This window comes from Bacillus rossius, chromosome 1 (genome assembly GCF_032445375.1).
Source record: "Bacillus rossius redtenbacheri isolate Brsri chromosome 1, Brsri_v3, whole genome shotgun sequence".
NCBI classification, from domain to species: Eukaryota; Metazoa; Arthropoda; class Insecta; order Phasmatodea; family Bacillidae; genus Bacillus; species Bacillus rossius.
Genome location: NC_086330.1, coordinates 70,369,558 through 70,390,144, shown reverse-complemented (window position 1 = coordinate 70,390,144; position 20,587 = coordinate 70,369,558). Strand labels below are relative to the sequence as shown.

Genomic DNA, 20,587 nt, shown 5'->3' with positions numbered 1-20,587 from the left:
TACGGTATGCGGGGCCGAATTGTACACTTTAGTGGCGTCGTTGTGCCTGCCGAAAGCTACCAGTGAAGTGGATATTAAGGACATTTTAGCAGCATTGTCCAATCATTTCAACCCCAAGCCGAGCGAAATCGTGGAAACTTACAAATTCCACAAGCGAGATCAACAGGAGGGTGAGTCCATCTCAGAGTATATGGCCGAGCTACGGCGTCTGTCGGCCCACTGTAACTTCACAGATTTGAACAGAGTGTTACGGGACCGCCTGGTGTGCGGGGTGCGCGACAGGACACTGCAGCACGCAATGTTGGGCAAGGTTGATTTAACCTTCCAGTCCGCCCTAGACATGGCGACTGCGGCCGAAGCAGCGGGTCGGAACGCAAGTGATCTAAGAGGGGAAGTGAGCGGTTTGACGGGAGCAGTAAATCGGTTAGGCCTAGGTACCTCCAAGGACCGGCACACCGGACAGAACAAGTCTAACCTGGGTTGTGAGGACGGGCCACACAGGCGCACACTCGAGCGGCAGGCTTGCTGGCGCTGTAATGGATTGCACAGTCCAGAGAATTGCAAACACCGTTCCTCAAAATGTAATTATTGTTCCAAGCTGGGACACCTTGAACGGGCATGCATATCGAAACAGAAACACGGTTCCAGGGTGCAGGGGACATCAAGAGGGGCCAAAACAAACCCTAGTAGCGGGGCTTTTCATGTAGCGGATGGACCAGATCCAGCCGGCGAGCACTCTAGCCTGTACAGTCTCTACCAGTTACAGGCAAGCACCCCCAGGAATCACCCGCCATTCAAAATGTGGGTACAGGTGGACGGTAAAGACCTAGAAATGGAGGTGGACACAGGGGCCGGATTTACCGTTATAAGTAGCGAAACATTTGAGAGGTTATGGCCGAGCAGACCAGAGCTTAAGGCCGCGAATCTTCTTCTCCACACTTGGTCCCAGGAGAAGCTGCGGGTACTAGGGGCACTGGAAGTGCGTGTACAGACGAATGTTGCAGATGTACAGTTACCACTCTTAGTGGCAGATGGGCGTGGACCGAGTCTACTGGGGCGGAGCTGGCTAGAGCCCCTCGGAATTTCAGTAGAAGGGGTGCACACCATGCACTCGTTAGCAGCAAGCATGGCCGCACAGCACCCCAACGTGTTTGCCAGCGCAGACCTGGGGCACTATGTAGGGCCCCCAGTGAGCTTAGACATTGAGCCAGATGCCAGACCAATTTTTCGTAAGTGTCGGCCTGTGGCATTTGCACTGCGCGATGCCGTAAGCAAAGAGATAGACAGACTCGTGGAACAGGGAGTGTTTGAGCCAGTAGCGTATTCTAAGTGGGCAACACCCATTGTTGCTGTATGCAAAGCAAATGGTTCTGTCAGATTGTGCGGCGATTACAAGTGTACTGTGAATCGGGTGTGCCAAAGCGAGACTTACCCTTTACCAACTACAAATGAGGCTTTTTCCAAATTGGCCGGTGGTAAGATGTTTACTAAATTAAACTTGGCTGATGCATACTTGCAGGTGTCCGTGGATGAGTACACCGCCGACCTACTGACGGTAAACACCATGAAAGGTCTGTATCGGGTCAGGCGGTTGCCCTTCGGCATCAAGTGTGCCACGGCGGTGTTCCAGAGACTGATGGAAACCTTACTAGCAGGGATAGAAGGAGTCGCGGTGCTGTTAGACGACATCCTCATCATGGGAGCGACCGCTGAGCAACACTGGCAGCGGGTCAACCAGGTCCTGGGTCGGTTAGAGGCAGCTGGGTTACGATTGAAGGAGAATAAATGCGTGTTTGCCGCATCATCCGTTCAATTTTTGGGGTTCAGCGTAGACAGTGCTGGCATACACCCAACGACAGCCAAAGTGGATGCTATACACCTTGCACCGGCACCCACCTGCAAAAGGGAACTACAGGCTTTTTTAGGGCTACTCAACTTCTACGACCGTTTCCTACAGGGTAAGGCCAGCATAGCCGAACCACTTTACCGTCTCCTGGATGCTGGGCATAAATGGGAGTGGACTGAGGTTCATGAAGAAGCCTTTCACGCTGTAAAAGAGCTTCTTCAGTCAGACGCAGTCTTAGTACATTATGATGCAACGAGGCCTGTGTCATTGACATGTGATGCTTCAGAGTACGGCGTGGGGGCAGTTCTGGCTCATGTGGAAGAGGATGGGAGTGAGAAAGCCATAGCTTTCGGGTCGCGCACATTGCACAAACATGAGCGTAACTACGCACAAATAGATAAGGAAGCGCTCGCAGTAATGTTTGGGGTGGTAAAGTTCAGGCAATATGTGACAGCAAGACCCTTCACAATTATCACAGACCATCAACCCCTGTTGCGGTTGCTGGACCCCACCAGGCAAACGCCAGATTTTCTATCGCCAAGGTTGCTACGTTGGAGCCAGTTACTGTCCATGTTCGATTACAGGATCACATATCGGCCAGGACAGAGCATTGCGCATGCGGATGCTTTAAGCAGGTTGCCGTTGAAGCTTACAGAAGTCCAAGTGCCCGCTGCGGGAGACGTGTTGATGTTGGAGGCATTGCCAGATCCCCCAATTGAAGCAGCCAGGATTGCTGCACTTACAGAGGCAGATCCAGTATTGGGTGCGGTCAAGAAGTATTGCGGTGGCGGCTGGCCACAGAGTGGCGCAGTGGCTGATGAGCTCCGCCCGTACTTGACACGACGGGACGAGTTGTCCCTGTACAAGGGGTGCATCCTTTGGGGCAGCAGAGTAGTTATCCCCTCGGCGCTAAGGCAGGACCTGTTAGTAGTGCTCCACGCAGCTCACAATGGCGTGGTGAAATCAAAGGCAATAGCACGCAGCTACATGTGGTGGCCAAAGATGGACGACGACATTGAGAGAATGATAGGGCTGTGCCAGCAATGCCAACAGTCACGGGCAAATCCACCCCAACGTGTACCTGCTAGTTGGGAACCAGAAACCAAACCTTGGGCCAGAGTACACATAGACTTTTTTGGCCCGTTCCAGGGCAAGGTTTTCCTTCTCGCTGTTGATGCCTACTCCAAGTGGCCGGAAGTCAGAATAGTAAGGTCTGCATCATCAGCATGTGTGGTGCGCGAACTGCGGGACATTTTCAGCATTCACGGGATTCCAGAATGTTTGGTCTCTGACAACGGATCCGCGTTTGTGTCAAGTGAGTTGGGAGTGTTCGCAAGGAAAAATGGTATCCGGTTAGTGCGCACAACACCTTTTCACCCCTCTAGTAATGGGCAGGTAGAGCGCATGGTCCAGACGGTCAAAGGGAAACTTAAAAAGGGGGGCACGGGTGACTGGCAGACCCGGCTAGCACGAACATTGTTCGCACTGCGTACCACCCCAGTCACTGGAAGTCACAAGACACCAGCTGATCTGCTCATGGGTCATGCCCTTAGGACAGCTTTGGACCTGATTCAACCGAACCCCAGCAAGTCGCCCTCAGTACAGCCACCAGCTGAGCGCCATAGCAGACACTTCAAGGCAGGAGACACAGTGTGGTACAGGGCTTACTACAAGAACACCAAGTGGTTGCCTGGGACAGTACTAAGCACACAGGGTCACCAGATATTTATAGTCAAGGACGACATCGGAGGAGAGCATAGGCGCCACAAGGATCAGATCAGGCACAGGGTGCCCAGCGGATCGGCTGAGGCAGATGGGCACCTGCCTGCGAGGGGAGGGCCCAATGAAGCAATCGAGAAATGTGCCGCGGTCCAGGTTCCACCTAGGGGAGAGCAGCCCATGGGTGAGCACGGCACTCGCAGCACCCATGACAGGTGGCAACAGGCAGCAGTAGAAGACACCGCAAGCTGCGAGGACGACACAAACCCCTTTCGCGGATTCAAGATGAATGAAACCGTTGGCAGCGGTACCAGCTACGCGGAACAGCTCATCCAGCAATCCATCGAGAGGGATCCAGCCAGCGTCTGCATCAGGGGAGGACCAGCGTTGGGAGAGCCCATCGCGGAATGGGAGCACAAAGGCACCAGTGACTCTAGGAACGACAATGCACGGCTCGCCCAGGATCCGGAACCATCGGAGAGCGACCAGGCGGCTGGAGCACGACGGTACCCACAGAGAATCAGCCACCGACCCAAGAAGTGGGAGGACTATGTACTGTACCACTAGTGTAGCATAGTGTAGTAAGATATTTGGCAAGGTTTTACTGTACTGTGATAGGGAGCTTTTAGTAGGGAGGAGGTGTTGTGTCCTTTCGTAAGTTGGCTGCAGTGCGACATGTTGTAAACAAAAGGGGATTATGGCGGGACGCGGCCACGACGGGCGCGGCAGGTCTTGTGTTGTGGTGCAATATGAGTACCATGAAGGCTGCGATGTGCGGCATTAGTGTCATCTACATAACAAGTATGACTAATAAATGCATGATTTTATTTAATTCAGAGCTGGTGTTTACAATGTGATCTAGTCCTGGAACAAAATCAGTACAGTTGAAAAACTGTTGAAAGGTCTGATTTTAATGATAAAGTTTAAATTTTGATTAAAAGTATGTGATGAATTTGATGGAAAAAAAAAGGGGGGGGGGGGGGGGGGGGAGAGAGAAACATATGTTTGGATTTCACTACAATTATGTAATATACAAGAATGTGCATAATTCCTCCTGTGCTCTAGTGTATTTTATACATACTATACTTTCCCTGTACCTTTCCTTAGAAGGCCCTGTAAGAACAAGGAGGAAGATATATAGGGGTATGTAACTTCTTAAAGTTGATGTAAAAATAATATAACCAAAAACATTTTTATATAAGCTATATTTTTAAGACTGGTTAGGTGTTTCTAAGTATGGCATGGATCAACAATACCTGGTATACTTGTACTACAACCAAGAATTTCTTTGAGAAATGCCTAAACATGGTAATAAGTCAGTGCACATGCGCTTCATCAATGATACATTTGGGGTTCATGATATGTAATTTGCATGTTAACATTTTAGACACCGGGAATGCAGCAGTAACACCCATGTCTTCACATGTGCAGATTTCACCAAGTGAATTGGAGTCGATACTAATGACCCACCCTAGCGTGAAAGAAGTGGCAGTTATTGGAGTGCCTCACGAGTTATATGGGGAGGTGCCTCAGGCACATGTGGTGAGGCAGCCTGAGACCAAGACTGAGCCCAAGGAACTAGAAGAGTACCTCAATGGTAAGGTAGCACTGGATACATTTACAGTGTTTTATTATCTAATAATACTGCTGCATAGTAAAGGCAGCATTATTAGCAATTGCTAATAATATGTTATTGAACACACAATCATTAAGGTTACAACAAAGACTATCGATCAATAGCCAATCCCACAAACCCACAAATGCGTTCCACGTCAGGGAACATGCCAGCTCTGCCACATAAACAGCGATCGCCTCTTATTTAGCTTCTCTGCGGAGAAAATTGAAAGTTTCAATTATTTTCTGGGCTTCGGCTCAAAATGGTCAGCTAGCTTCATAAGCACATCCCCCAGCTGTTTTTGTAGAAGCAGGTTTTACGGTGCTAGATGTTAAAATCTATTGGCTTGATTTTAAAATAATAACCGTACAAACAAAAATTTAATAAATCAATATTATTCCCTGAAAAGTTAACAACTGCTTTCTTAAAAATGCATAAGTATTAAGCTGATAAATATAACAAATGTGGAAGCTGCAGTTTGGCTGCAATAAACTCAATGTATTTCCCTTTCAAATGGTTTGTTCCAAGACTATTTGGAATGCCTATGCGTTTACTTAAAATAACGTCACACATCACATTCATCTATATTCTAGTAGCTATTAAACAACAGACATTTAATACAGAACATTTCTCTAACATAATGCTTACATTGATCACACTGCAAACAGAACACTGCAATAAGTACCTTATGAACATTTTCAAAGTTTCATATAACATTTATTAGACACAAAATATCTGTATCCAGTTTTATGTATTTTTTTCATTTAGGAATAGAATGTTGGCGTATTATAAAGAGGTTTGTGACAATAATTTTTGTATATTACAATTGTATAGTAATTCATCTAATGATAAAAACATGTTGGTCTGAACTTAGCTCTTTCGAATACCAACAGTATATCAATTTCTACTACTAAATCATCTTAATTTCACACATTTTCTCAAATTTTTTTTTAATCATTTAATATTTTTTGCTGTCAAACTAGTTTTATATATAGGATGATTTGCTTTTATTATTTTCAGTATACTTAGGTATTTATAAAAGGAAATGTTTAAAATAAATAATTTCCATTTAATTAATTCCTTTAATAAAATTATAAAAAAAATTCTCAAAGGCTTTTTTTTTTTTAAATTTTTAACTTTGGGCAAAATTACCTAGTATTTCATAGCCTACTTTTATCCAAAGATCCAAACATGAAATTTAGGATTAGGAAAATAGTATAGATGGTCATAATTATTTTTAAATCACATTGTAGTTCTTCAAATGATATTTCAGCAACTGTGTCATTTATTATTGAAGGTGAAGATTTAATTAAAATTATTTTATTACCAATTTAGATACCTTTGATAGCCATAAAAAATGGGGATAGAGTAAAAAAATATTATTTCATCAATTCTATTAATTCATGAATGCTTTTAATTTTGTTAGGATCCACATAGGAATTCATGGTGATCAAAAGTTGTCACTGCATAAGTGGTTCATCATTAAAAAATTGTTGCCTGTAATTTATGTCACAAGTTTTGAATTTTAGACCAATTACGATAAAAAGTTTGTCAAAATCGCTTGTGGATAGTCTTCAGATATTTGAAAGTAAACATTATCTAGACTTGTCACCCTGCAACTGCATTGGTGACTTTTTTTTTTCTCGCTAGAATTATGTATCACTCAGTGTTTCTTTCTTTGGCAAAAATGAGATGTTGAAAATGACAATATGAATTAAAGGTTTTGTTCAGAAAATACACAATATCAAAATTATTTTATATCTTGACTGTAAAATTTTTCATTTTGTTGCAGCAAGCAACTATAATTGTACCTATGCCCTGGCAGCTTGCTAAAAGTAGGCACCATTTTTGGATGCTCTTTTTTTAGCCACAACAATCAAACATATTTTCACTTCTTTTATAGGTACTTTTTCTTTCAGTAGATTATAAAAAAAATACTATTAATGTTCTAGTAAGATGTCACAAAAATATAAATTCAAGCAGGAATTCTACATTTGCTAAAATAAATGCATTATTCAGTGTTTATTCTCATTTTGGTGCTAGCAAGACAGAATAGGTAGGTATGCTGTTCTGTGGTATCTATTTTATTGTAAAATATGAGACTTATGTCTCATAAATTAGTCAATGTTCATTTCTTTTTTTGCTTTTAGTCCAATGTGAAAGTTTACTTAATAAAGATAACACAAAAATGAACATATAAATACATTTTTTTGTGATTACATATTTGAAACATTGCGTAACAAAAGATAACACAAAAATGAACATATAAATACATTTTTTTATGATTACATATTTGAAACATTGCGTAACATAACACATTTTTTAGAGGTCAAAATATAACAGAATTTAGTACATACATGAAAACAGAAGAAGGTAGTTAAATAAAGGCTTCTTGGTGGCAGTTTACAAAAATGTGTAATTTTCATGTGAAAAGGATCGTGGGTTAAAAACTACTATCAAACATTCTTTGCTACCCACTATAAACATGGAGATCCTGTTACCTGAAGCCTCTGAGCAGGTCTAACTGTGTGTCATAAAAGATTATTCCATTATTCATTTCTATGGTTCGTAATTATTGTCACTTACGCGGCTTTTTTTTTGCTCGCTTTGATTTTGCATTCTGTAATGGAATATAGTCTAAGATCCCGCTATAAAACGACCTTCACCGAGCTGGTTATGGATGAAAAGTATTTTATATTCAATTAAATATGTCATGTACGAGTCTATCGCTATCCTTTTCATTTTCAAGGACAAATAGCATGCACACTCTCTTTCTTTCAATGGACGAACTACACACAGCTGCAATGCTGTATACTCTTCTATCGCATGGGATGGTCGTTGGGACCTCTCAGTCGCACATATTCACTCGCAGCAATATTTCACTTTTTAAAACTCGACAACCGGAATTCAGACAACCCTATACCACCGTGTTCGTAATGAAATAATCTTTATTTTAATTTAATTTTAATTCATTAACCAGACCGGTGCAAGTTACTAGTATCGATTTACCTGTTTATACCTGCCTACCCAAGAGTTGTAAAGGGAAAAAAATAGTCAACCTAACGTTTGCATATTCTATGGGCTTCATACTTTTGATTGGTATGGAACTTGTCTATTAACCAAACCAGTGTAAAATTTAAAAAAAAAATTTAATTCTTAATTAATCATATTCTGAACTGAAATTTTTTAGACAACACATTTGCAATATATTTTTTGACATATTTAATTGAATATAAAATACTTTTCATCCATTAACCAGCTCGGTGAAGGTCATTTTATGGTGGGATCCTATCTAATAGGTAAGGCTTTAGTACACTTGATTATACCAGAAATGACTTAATCATAAATTTACATTAGTAGACATAAAAGTGTTATTGCAAAATATACTAAACCAGGTGGGACTGTAGTATAAAATATGATACCTGAAAGTTTTTTTTATAAAGAAATTTTTTTTTAAGCAAAACAAGCATGTAAATGTTCCCTATCCCAAACCCTATAGTATTTCAGTGATTGTCCCGTAAGAATGTTGTAGTAGTAATGAACATGTGACACCATGTTAATAACATCATCAATAGTACAGCATAATCACAGAAATATATTGTAATTTGACTATTTGATGTGAGAAAATTTTAGGAAACTTGCATTTCAAATGAATAGAAGACATTAAGTATTTTAATTGTCATATTTATAACAAGAAAAATTGGATACTAATACAATCTACCAAGGACTTAAGTCTCAGTTTGATGTTACTACAAAAATTTTATGTTTAGGAATTGTTTTGCTGCTAACAAAACTTCAAAATACTAATAAAAATCAAGATCTACTAGTTCAGACTTGTGACTTCACTATAACTACACCAATTTTTGAACATGTTCTCACTCGTTCGCAGGCTTTCACGGCCATTGTCTGAAGTAGCTTGGCTTCTGGGTACAACCAGTATGTAACTGCTCCCTGATGATGGTGACTGCACTGTCGACCAAAACGTCTGTGAATTATTCGCCAAGGACTCGGCTACAACCCAGAAGCCAAGCTACTTCATGTTCTCACACACTTCATACTGCATTTCTACAGAAGCTAAAACCATTGTACCAACCAGAATGTATCTGTGTTTCAGCTGAAGTATCTCCTTTCAAAAAACTTCGCGGAGGTGTGAAATTTGTTGAGTTCTTACCAAAAACACCACTTGGAAAAATTCAAAGGAACATTATTAAAAAGCAACATGCTTATCAGTGATAAATTATTGTTTAAGTTTTTTGGAATAAGATGCCTAAATATGTAAGTACCTACTGTTATACAAACAAATGTGTATTTTTATTGAAAATAAAGTGAGAACTGTAAAAAAATGTTAGTAATTTATTTTCTTTGCTATGCCTGTAGTATATGTTACAGCATAAGTGATATTTACTAAAATAAATGCTTCTTCTCATGACTTTGTTGACCAACTGTCAGTAGTACTTTGCATTGTGGGTAAAAATATATATATATTGGGATATAAGCAAGATGGCAGTAGTGTATTCTTTATAGTGTTGATGTGTGGTGAAAATACATTCTTGTATCTGGCCCTACGAGCCAGATACAAGATTTTAGCAACCAGAAGCATAATTTGTGTGAGATTAAAGAGTAACATGTTCAAATAACTACAAATTGTATGTGTACTAGTTTTGTCATGACGGCATCACCAACCGAGTCACAGCTAATCGTTTTTGATTAATATATGAACAAAGTTTACAAAGTTAATACAATATTAACGGAAAAATGCAGCAATCTGGAACTTCTTAAATAATTTACAAATGTGTTTGACGAGGTCTCAAAGAAGAAAGCAGAATCTCTGGCTAACTAGGTACTTTGCGTGCGGCCGAAAGCCAAAGTAAGAACACTTGACAAATTGAGAACAGTCTTTGTGACGTTCAAAATGCTTTTCAGGCACCTTCGTATTGAGCATAATCAGTTGACGCCGACCGCCAATGCTCCTCTATGTCGCATAGACCGCTATGCCTCATCAACGTCTCCTAGAAGCGTGTGCACCGAACGCGCCCGTGCGCGCAGCTAAGTGTAGTGCGTGCGTCGAGGCGATCGCCGTGCAACGAGTGCTGCGCCGGCGGAAGGATCCGGCCGGGTGTGGCATATCCTTCCGCCGCACTACAACAAATTGTTATAATTATGTTTTTCCACAGGATTTTATTAAACATTATTTTTCATTAATTAATAATTCAGTCTTTGCAAAACCATGTTTCACCGTGCGATTTGTCCCGAACCTGGCCGGTTCAGTTTCCCGCGAAATTCACACGTTTCCGCGGGAGGGATGGCGGGGGAGGGGGGTCGCGCGCGGCGACACCGCTAGTGTCCTTCGAGAGCTCAACCAGGCCGGCAGCCTGCGCGCAACGCGGAACGTTCAACCTTTGCATTCACCGACATGTAGTTTTCCATAGTGTAATTTCTTTTCAACCTTTTGTACAGTTCCGCGGTCGGCCTAAATTTACCATGAGGTACTTAACTTAATTCAATCAGTGCTCCGAGATGAGTGTTTTACGTCATACGTAAGTACTGTGGGGAGAGTATGTGTTTTTACGTCGGCGCTTCACGCCCAACCTAGCCTACAGGCTACTTAGTTTAGGCCCGCACGGGGCAGCCAGCAGGCGACACGTGCCATCCAACTTAATAACGATTCAGTCCCTGGGACACACCTAGACACCACGTAGAGTCGCCGGAGACACGGGCCTACGTGTTGCTAGCCCAGTTTATCAAGTGTAATGTGTTAGTGGAATAGTTGTTCGCCTAAGTGTAATTCGTCATGTCAGGGCTTATGTATCACCGTCGTACGGCAGTGCGCCACCAAACTTAATAACGATTCAGTCCCTGGGACACACCTAGTCACCACGTAGAGTCGCCGGAGACACGGGCCTACGTGTTGCTAGCCCAGTTTATCCAGAGCTAGGTATTAGTGTAGTGTATTGTGCTTCAAAATATTGTGTGCCATGTCAGAGTGTCTTTTGTAACTTTCGCGTCACGTATACGAGTCTGCCCCTCACGCGCATAAGAATCGTGAGCCGCCACTGAGGAAGTGAGCTGCGCGTGTGACTAGTCGCGTCGGGCAAACCGTTACGGCCAGAACGGGCAGCACCATGTATTGGGCTGTGCTGTATTAAATTCACCAACTATCTGAAGAGGTTTTGTGTTATTATTCAGGCGTCCCAAGTGGCCTCAACAGCTCGGGGGGCCCTACTGCGTTGACCCCTACCTCTAGCCACAAGGCCGAACCTTCCCTGAGAACACGAACCTAACTAAATCACGTCTATATAATCGGAGGTAGCGGGGACGGCGTCACAGTGTACAGTTAGAGCAGCTGACTAACCTATTTTGCAACATTCTCACATGCAATTCTGCCTCCACTTCTTTGCCAATGTTTTTGGGAAGCAAAGGAGAATGGACATCTTTTTCACTGCTTTATAAATCTATTGTACAAGATTCTTCACTCAGCATCGTGCAAAAACTGCATTATCTGAGTGGATGCCTGAAGGATGATCCAAGAGAGCTGGTGAGTAATAAGCACCTCACCAACGAAAATTACAAAGTAATTTGATCCCAGCTGGAAATGAAATACAAAAATCTTTGCAGTGCTGCTACCATGATAATCTACGTTCAAAAAATACTGAATCTTTCAGCTGTAAATTCTAACTCACCAGACTCATAATCCTGTTTATTATTGTGGCGCAAGAGAATTTAAATGCATTAAGGGCTGATAAATTTCCACTTTCTGAGTGGAGTTTTCTTCTACTGAATATCCTTCTTGAGAAACTAGACCCAAATTTACATGAGTCATTTGAAATAACTGTGGAGCAAGACTTGCACACATATCATTACCATCTTCTTGCATTTTTAGAGCATCATGTTGTGGCAAATGAAAATGTACAACTATGTATGTACTTAGTACTCAAGAGACTTCAGCGGTCAAAACCACTACAGGGTCATTCCATGTCAGTTCAACCACACCATGACACCCACCGTCTCAGATTTTGACGAAACTTGGCATGGTTGTTCTATTCATTGATGTAAGTAACCATACCAATTTGTTTTGCTCTATCTCTAGTTGTTTAGATTTTACAGCCCCTTAAAGTTTATGGATTATTGGCATTTTAATCATCTGGCCGCCGTTAACTAGATGTGTTGTCTGATGTAAAAAAATTCATATTATTTTTTATTTACTAACCATTTTGTCTGAAATTTTTTTTATGTTTGGATCAATGTAGCAGGAATAATATAAAAAATGAACAAAACTACTAAGTGTTTATTTGGAACCATAAAAAAATCTCAAGTGTAATTTTTATGATTATCGAAATAAAATGTAGAGTTTTACGAAAAATGGTATATCTATATCTCATAAAGGGAAAAGGATAATCATGAAATCTCTGTTTTGTTTTTGTTCTAAAAGATATGTTCTACCACATTAAACAGTAAGATTTGTGGTTTTTTTTTACTCCTTTGATAATTTTTTTCACTTCAAAACACAAAAATGAGTTAATTATTTAATTTTGGTTAAAAAGCTGCTTTGCCCGCTTTGCCCGCTTTGCCTGCCTGTGTTTCTGAATTAATTACAGATGATTAAAATACCATATTTCCCTTTTGGTATCCCACACACCTTTTTATAAAATTAATTACCTTACTTGCTGCTTCCTGTTTCCCATGCTGTCAAATCCTGCATTCCTGTCATGACATTAACCTGTTCTCTTTACATTCACAAATACGAACAGAACTGATCTCAGTAATGAGATTGCAGTTCAATTTAAATATAATTATTAATTTACACTACATAAAACATTAGTGTGTTTACTTACACATGCAATACTCCTATGTTCTTAAGGCTTACAGTGCTTGCGGTTGTAACATTGTTAGGTCATTGTACTTCAAAATTCTTCTAGATTGTCAAATTTTGATTGGATATTTGTCATACATTCTTGTGAAAACTGATAGGTTCTTCCAGTCATTGTTTTTGGCGGTTCCACCATAGCAATAATATGAGGAATAGGCACAGCACATGTATCTTCTTTCTTGGGCCAAAAAAAGGATGGTGATGGTCCGCAGGGATGAAGAAACTGTACCGTGACATCTTTTTGTTCAGCATTTATCTCATTCACCATGCCAAAGTACCAGAAGCTGTCATAAACACAAGCAATAAAACATCCAGGGTACAAATCTTCTAATTTCACGAGATAGTTTTGCTGAATGCTAAATAAATTTAAAATAATAGCTGCTTTTTCATCCTTGCTAATTCTTCGAGCCTCAATATTCCGTCGCATTCCGTTTTGCCATGGCTGGTCGCAAAAAATGACCACTGAGCTCTCAGTAAAAAATCTCTCATGTAGACACAGGTTTACGAAGTTGTATTTATTTTTATATTGTGCTGCACACCCATCACTAAAGTAATGAATCTCTTTAATGTGTGGGTGGTTCTCTTTCAAAAAGGCAGTCATAGTTTTTTGGATTTCGTACACCATACTTACATCATGTTTGAGGTCATCAGATATGATGCAAAAAGGTAGAACAAGCTTTTTGCCAGTTGCATCCTTGCAGGGAATGATTACAGGATGAATAGTGCATGAATCTGAGGTCCAGTGGTAACCTTGGGCTTCCTCTTGTATCGTGAAAGCATAATTTTCACTGAAGTCCATTGAAATTACAGCTACATTGGAAAGAGCTGTTTCTTTTAAAATTTTAAAAGTAGATGCTTGTGTTTTGGCAATGTAAGAATGAGGTAGGTATTAATTTGTTGAGTTTTACAACTAATATTTCTATAAATTCAACAACAGAGCTGGAACACCTTATCATTTCAGTTCGATCTGTGGAAACCCACTGACTGAACTCAATAACGTCTTCATTGTCATGTTCTTCAAACTTTGTCTGTAAAAAATGGACAAGGTTATCTTGTGATGAACATTTGTCACAATGCCTTAACATACATTCTCTTGTTGCTCCTTCACAAACCATGAGCAATATCAGTTCTTTGTAATCTTCCTCTATACCGGCTTATGAATCAATAAAATAACATTCTGGTGTATTGTGCACACGCATACTAAGTGTGTGCCACTAGAAGCAGCTAAAATGCACCATTTAGGTCTCAAGAAACAGAATTTTGAAAAACCTATTTTCAAATGAAGATGCTCCCATTTAAAACTTGAGTATAGCTCAGAAAGATTACACAAAATCAAACGCTTTCCCTCATAAACCTTTTTTCCTATACTCACGACATCCTTCATCCCTGGCAGAATTCTACAATGTTCATCACCCTGATAAAATTGTTTCACTAAATCAATAGTTTCAAGGCTTAGCTGCTTCCCTTGATTAGGGTCTGGTTCGCCTAAAAAAAAAACCTTGTCTTTAAACACATGTTGAGCCTTACGAACAGAATAATCAGATGTGTTAAAAGTTTTTTTTTTCTTGACCACAACAGAGAAGCTGGTATTGTCAACATTTGAATGTGTTTTATTCTTGATGCACCTATAATTTCCTTTTTAATAATGTTCACTAGTTTATCCATGTCTTCACTGTTCTGCAACATATTTTTCCAACAAGTATTTTTCTTCTGGTAGATCAACTTCAAGAACAGTTTCAATTTTTGATTTTACTTTTTCATGAACTTTTTGTAGCTTTTCTTTAGCATAACTTGATTTGCTATGATGACCAAGTGCATGTAATTTCATTGGTGAACATCCAATTTCATGAAAGGAAGAATTTAGCTAGTCAATTACAGTAATTTTTTGAAGTTGGTTTAGTTCATCTCTAAATGTTAGTCCTATATCCTTTGTTTGTCCATTCTCGTGCTCATCATTACTTTCAACCTTGTCAGCTTCTTTATCTTTTAAAAGTTTATTCCTGCAAAACGCACAAAGTTTCTGACCAGGTTTAACCTTGTACCCTTTTGATAAGATGATTCTACTCTGTTGTACAGTTAAAACACTAAGTGCTTTTTTAATAACAGTTTTATGTCTTTTGAAAGGATCACAACTCACCTTTTGTAAAAATTCATACTTCTTTAAAAACACACTTTTATGGTGAAGGCAAACAGTTGTTAACTTGTTGGATTCACATCATAATGTCAAAAGATTCAAATATTCTTCAGAAAGTTTTTCAATACCTTGTATAGACTTGTCCTTGACATAGTGTAACAGATGGCAATTACTTTCAGTAGTTTCTCCAACACTGCACTTTTTTTCCATTGTTCAACAAAACATAACAACAATGCACTTTGGTACTCACTTAGTTTAATAAAAACATATAAATACTATCAATAACACTCATTTACTGAAATGCTTAATTGACTGTTATGTATAAGCACCAATCTTACTTCTTTCATGGCAACTGCCTGTGACGGACTGACATGGAAGCTATATTAAATAATGCTGCTGTGATGGGAAGGCAGGTTCGGACATGCAGAAGGTCACACACAGCCTGCCTTGTTCTCTCTCTATGCACAGATTGTATCAGTTGCTGGCCTTATGGCTTATCTCCTGGGAAGATCTTGCATCTGGATCTGGAAGAGGGTGAGCACAGAAGACGGGGGAAGGGGTGTGTGAAGTCCGCAGCCAGGCACAAACACAAAAAAATAGGTAAACTACACTGGCAGTTGTTTATGTATTTGCGAGTGGAAAAGGAACAGGATGGTGTCATGGCACGAATGCAGGGCTTTGACAGCGTGGGAAACAGGAAGCAGCAAGTAAGATAATTTATTTTATAAAAAAGTGTGTGGGATACCAAAAGAAAAATGTGGTATTTTAATCATCTGTATATAATTCAGAAACACAGTCAAGTGGCAAATAGCGGCCAAAGCAGCTTTTAATCAAAATAAAATAATTAACTCATTTTTGTGTTTTGAAGTGAAAAAAATTATCAAAGGAGTAAAAAAAACCACGAATCTTACTGTTTAATGTGGTAGAACATATCTTTTAGAACAAAAATAAAACAGAGATTTCATGATTATTCTTTTCCCTTTATAAGATATACCATTTTCCGTAAAACTCTACATTTTATTTCGATAATCATAAAAATTACACTTTGAGATTTTTTTATGGTTCTAAATAAACACTTAGTAGTTTTGTTCATTTTTTTATATTATTCCTGCTACATTGATCCAAACATAAAAATTTTTTCAGACAAAATGGTTAGTAATTTAAAAAAATATGAATTTTTTTCCATCGGACAACACATCTAGTTAACGGCGGCCAGATGATTAAAATGCCAATAATCCATAAACTTTAAGGGGCTGTAAAATCTAAACCACTAGAGATAGAGCAAAACAAATTGGTATGGTTACTTACATCAATAAATTGAACAACCATGCCAAGTTTCGTCAAAATCTGAGACGATGGGTGTCAAAAATAGTTTTTTTTGGTTGATTTGGTATGGAATGACCCTACAGTTAGTTGTACCTTTGAATATATATACTGTATAGAAGTCGCCAGCCCAGGTTAAAATTTCTAATACGGTTTTGAGGTAGTTGGTTAATTCACCGCTGCAATCGCCACCATCTCTAGGGCATCGACTTGTGGTGGTCCCTAGCGGACAAGTGTCGAAATCTTCAAACACCCCTTCCCCCTCCTGTTGAACGACGTTGAGCTGCAGTGGATGATGGGTGAGGGGTGCGGGGAATGACAGCGGGCGACAGCGCTGCGCTCTAACGTGTAAATAACAACTAAGACGATACAGGGCGTTACGGCAGCGCCGTGCAGCGGTGAAGTTCCCAAGCTGCTCATCATACGCTTCTGAAAGACGTAGAGTAAATCCTATCCACTCGCAACTTCTATACAGTATATATATTCAAAGGTTGTACTGAAGAGGGAGTGCAACATTTAGTGTAAAACCACCCTTAAAACCAAACAGTGGCTGAAGCACTGCCCTAGTAGCAGCTGAAGATTCCCCATGTTGTGCCTTATGCAATGAAAATGATTCACTTACTAAGTGTGAATACTTTCTATCAAAAAAATTGAGAATAGTATGCAGTTTGTGAAAGAGCATTATATGTTTTTAATTTGAACAGCATCATCATGCCCAGTTTTCTGTCAAAATTTTCATGCATACATTGTCAAAAAAAGAAACATTTCGGTTTGCCGTCCGCCGCGGTCTCGTGTTCGAGGTCGGGCGCAGGTCCTAGCGGGGTGGCTGGCTTTCTTAGAGATTTCTGTTCCGGGAGGGCGCCAGGCTAGCTTGGTGTCTAGCCGTGTGATGGTCGTGGGTTCGTTGCCCCAGCGTGGCCCGCTAGAACCGTCGGTGGTGATGGAATTTGTTTCCTGATTAGGTTGGGTTGTTTAGGTTAATTTACATACACTGTTCTGGTTGTTCTGCGGGTCGCACGTCGCGCACGGGGGGTGCGGGGTGGACTTTTTATTGTTCACGATTGACACTAGTTCATTATTTTGGGCGCGAGGTTTACTCGGCGGTACATGACTGCCAATGAGGCGTCGGAACACATAGAAGTTTTGATTACACTATTATTACAATTACACTTGACAAAACGGCACCCTGTGGTGCTCTTACGTACACGATTACACTCCACACGTTATCTGAGAGGGACACCTGCGTGCCTCTACGTGTGTTTACTTAAGTCCTCACGCCAGTTGCAGTCGAGGGAGAGCATTTGATTAGCGTCGGCTAATCTCGTAATCTGTAAATTGCGACGCGCGGGCCCACCTGTGTGGACCGCGGCTCGCTACTAAATTAAAAACACGTTTAAGCTTGGATGTAGCCTGTGCACTGGGCGATTAACTAAAGTTCTGGGGTGGCGAGAGATGGCCTGTACCGTATACTGCACGGCCCCACATAATGCTTTGTGTGGGGCGTGTTAAATTGACGCGGCTGGGTCCCTACACCGGAAAAGGACCGGGCGCACACGGGGAGTATTTAAAAAAAAGTTTTGGTTGTGACTATAATTACCATATGGACGTTCGGTGAAACAAAGAAATGCTGGCTCCCTGTGGGACGTGCGTCCGTCCCGGTCCGTGAGTCGCGCTGTACTGGCGTCTGGCCCTGGCGCGAGGGGAGGGGTGAGCTCCCTGTTGCGCCAGAGTTTCTAAAGTTCCGTTATTCATAAAAAATTACATTAATAATAAAAAGCAAGTGGCTCTAAATTCATACAATAAAACTTAATTATTAACTTAATATCTATATATGTTTTAGAATTGACATTTAATAAGTTTGTCTAAAATAAGTTTGAATATTAGAGTCAAGCTGGAGACTGTCTGTTTCTTGATAACTACTCCAGTGGCGAATGATAATGCTAATTTGGGGCGGTTTGCGTTACGTCACACGTTTCACTACTGAATTTAGGCTGAAGGCCACAAGGGTTGCACTCACAGCTGTTTTAGTAGAAAGCTACACGTGAGTGACCCGGGCACTCCTACGTCGCACTCTTAATTAGGGGCTTTTGTTTGTTTCTCATTACTTTATTATTGTGTGGGGAATTTTGTAGGCACGGGGAGTGCGTTGCATGCGTAATTAAAATGGTTCGCTATTCTCTACCTTGGGCTGCGGTCCGCTCACTTGACTCAGGTGGGCCATGGCTAGGGGTGCTTTCCGTTAGCGGAGCCGAGTACTGGCGGGTGCAGGTCGGGCTTTGGGGTGGCCTTCGGCCGTACGATGTCAGGTTTTACTCTCAATCAAAACAATAACCAAAGTCAGACAGAGACTACTCAAAATTATGCACATGAAACTACATTTCATGAACCATCTGTAAGAAAATTTCAATCACTATATCTGTGAAGTGAAAATCAGGATCAATCAACTATAATTTTATTAACAAATGCTCTTGTGCATGTGAGATCCCACCTAACAGTAATGAAATGAATAATTCTCTTCACCACCGATAGGTTGATAGTTATAGTTTGAGATAAAATATTGCTCCAGACTTTATGGACATTGGGATTAGAGTGGGATTAACCAGTTATGGAAGAGATTGCTGAACAGTGGTTACACTTCAGAACCATTGTCTTCCCTGACTTGTGGTAATTCCAAGATACGCCCATTTTCTGGATGTTTGCAGTATTCAGATCTATTGATTCTGTGATGCCTCTGAAAGGGCATATGCTGTGATGATTTATGCAAGACTATTTGACAATACTGGTGTGATCTCAACCCATCTTGTCTAAGGTTGCCCCACTTAGGCACTCTTCATCCCCAGACTCGAGTTATTGGGTGCTATGCTCCTTACAAAAATGTGGTTATATGTGAACACAATGTTTGAGAAAAAATCGTACAACTTTCCATGTAAAAGTGGCCGGACTCAATGACTGTTTTGTCATGGCTTAAATCATCCCCCACAAGTTTAAGGCCAGGGATTCAGGCCAACACACCCCCAGGAATAATGTGCTATGTCCCCTCTGTCTGCAACCTGGCTGACTTAGCATTCCAAGGTGTTTATCATAATCATTTGGTTGAGAGTTCTCTGTAGTTTTATGGTTCAAATTGGTTGGCAGAGTTAGACACAGAATGTCCTGTACACAAATTTGAGGTATCACTTTTCATAGAGCTCCTAGAATGCAAGCCCATGCGTATTCAGGTACTCACAGAGAAATAGGACAGACAAAATGAAATGGTGAAATTTTTGGAATCATTTTCATTACTTCAAAACTTTAGTGAGTAACAGCATGGATACTAAGAGCCAAGAGTATGTTCACAAAACACCCTCACTGACTAAAATGTTGGGGAAGTGTATGGATGTAGTCTGCACTGGTGTTTTGGATCCATGTAGTACAAAAGCAGTACTTTACGGAAGAAATGTAACTACTGAAGTACAGTGAATGTTCCAATAGTTTGCGGAATTTGCGTCCATTTCTTGACTCCCTCAGAATTGTCAGGGTGGGTGGACACTTGGAAAATTATTGTTTGCCTGAACAGACCAAACACCCAGTGTTACTTCCTGGAAAATGTCACCTATCAAAGCTTATTGTAACTTTTTACCATAACACATATTTCCATGCAGGACCAGGGGATAGTCACTAGATAGGGCCTACGATGGCTTATTGAAGACTGTGGAAAAGACTTGTGCCAACGTGAGAAAGCTATTTTAAACTAAATAATTTTATAATTTTATGTTGAATAATTTGACTTTGATGAAGGAATCTGATTTTATTTTTGAAATTTACTTTAGTTTACTTGTTTAAAATCATTCATGCTAAATACATTTTTTCTTTGATATTTTGAATATAGGTGTTGGTGTCACTGTTCGTTTAAAAATTTAAAACTGTTATAGTTTGAATTTGAAACAAATGCATTTTGGTATTACTTTTGAGTTATTTAAAAATTTGAGATGGAAAAAGTTAAGAAGAAAACGTTTGGAACATGATGTTGGGTGCCGCACTGTGAAAATATTAAGCCTAGAAACGATGTGAAAAACTTTAGTTGTAAATAAATATTTGACAATC

The 20,587-nt window shown here is 40.5% G+C and overlaps 1 protein-coding gene across 3 annotated transcripts in view; it reads left to right on the top strand.

Moving 5' to 3' along the window:
- The window catches only part of LOC134537404 (uncharacterized), a 103,166-nt gene extending 91,727 nt beyond the window's left edge, over positions 1 to 11,439 (top strand). For all 3 annotated transcript variants that reach the window (XM_063377795.1, XM_063377786.1, XM_063377804.1), the window contains exons 9-10: positions 4,997 to 5,162; positions 9,295 to 11,439. In XM_063377795.1, the coding sequence (XP_063233865.1) occupies positions 4,997 to 5,162; positions 9,295 to 9,413 (285 nt within the window). In that variant the 3' untranslated portion in view covers positions 9,414 to 11,439. The remainder of the gene's footprint in view (positions 1 to 4,996; positions 5,163 to 9,294) is intronic.
- The last annotated feature ends 9,148 nt before the right edge of the window (positions 11,440 to 20,587 follow it).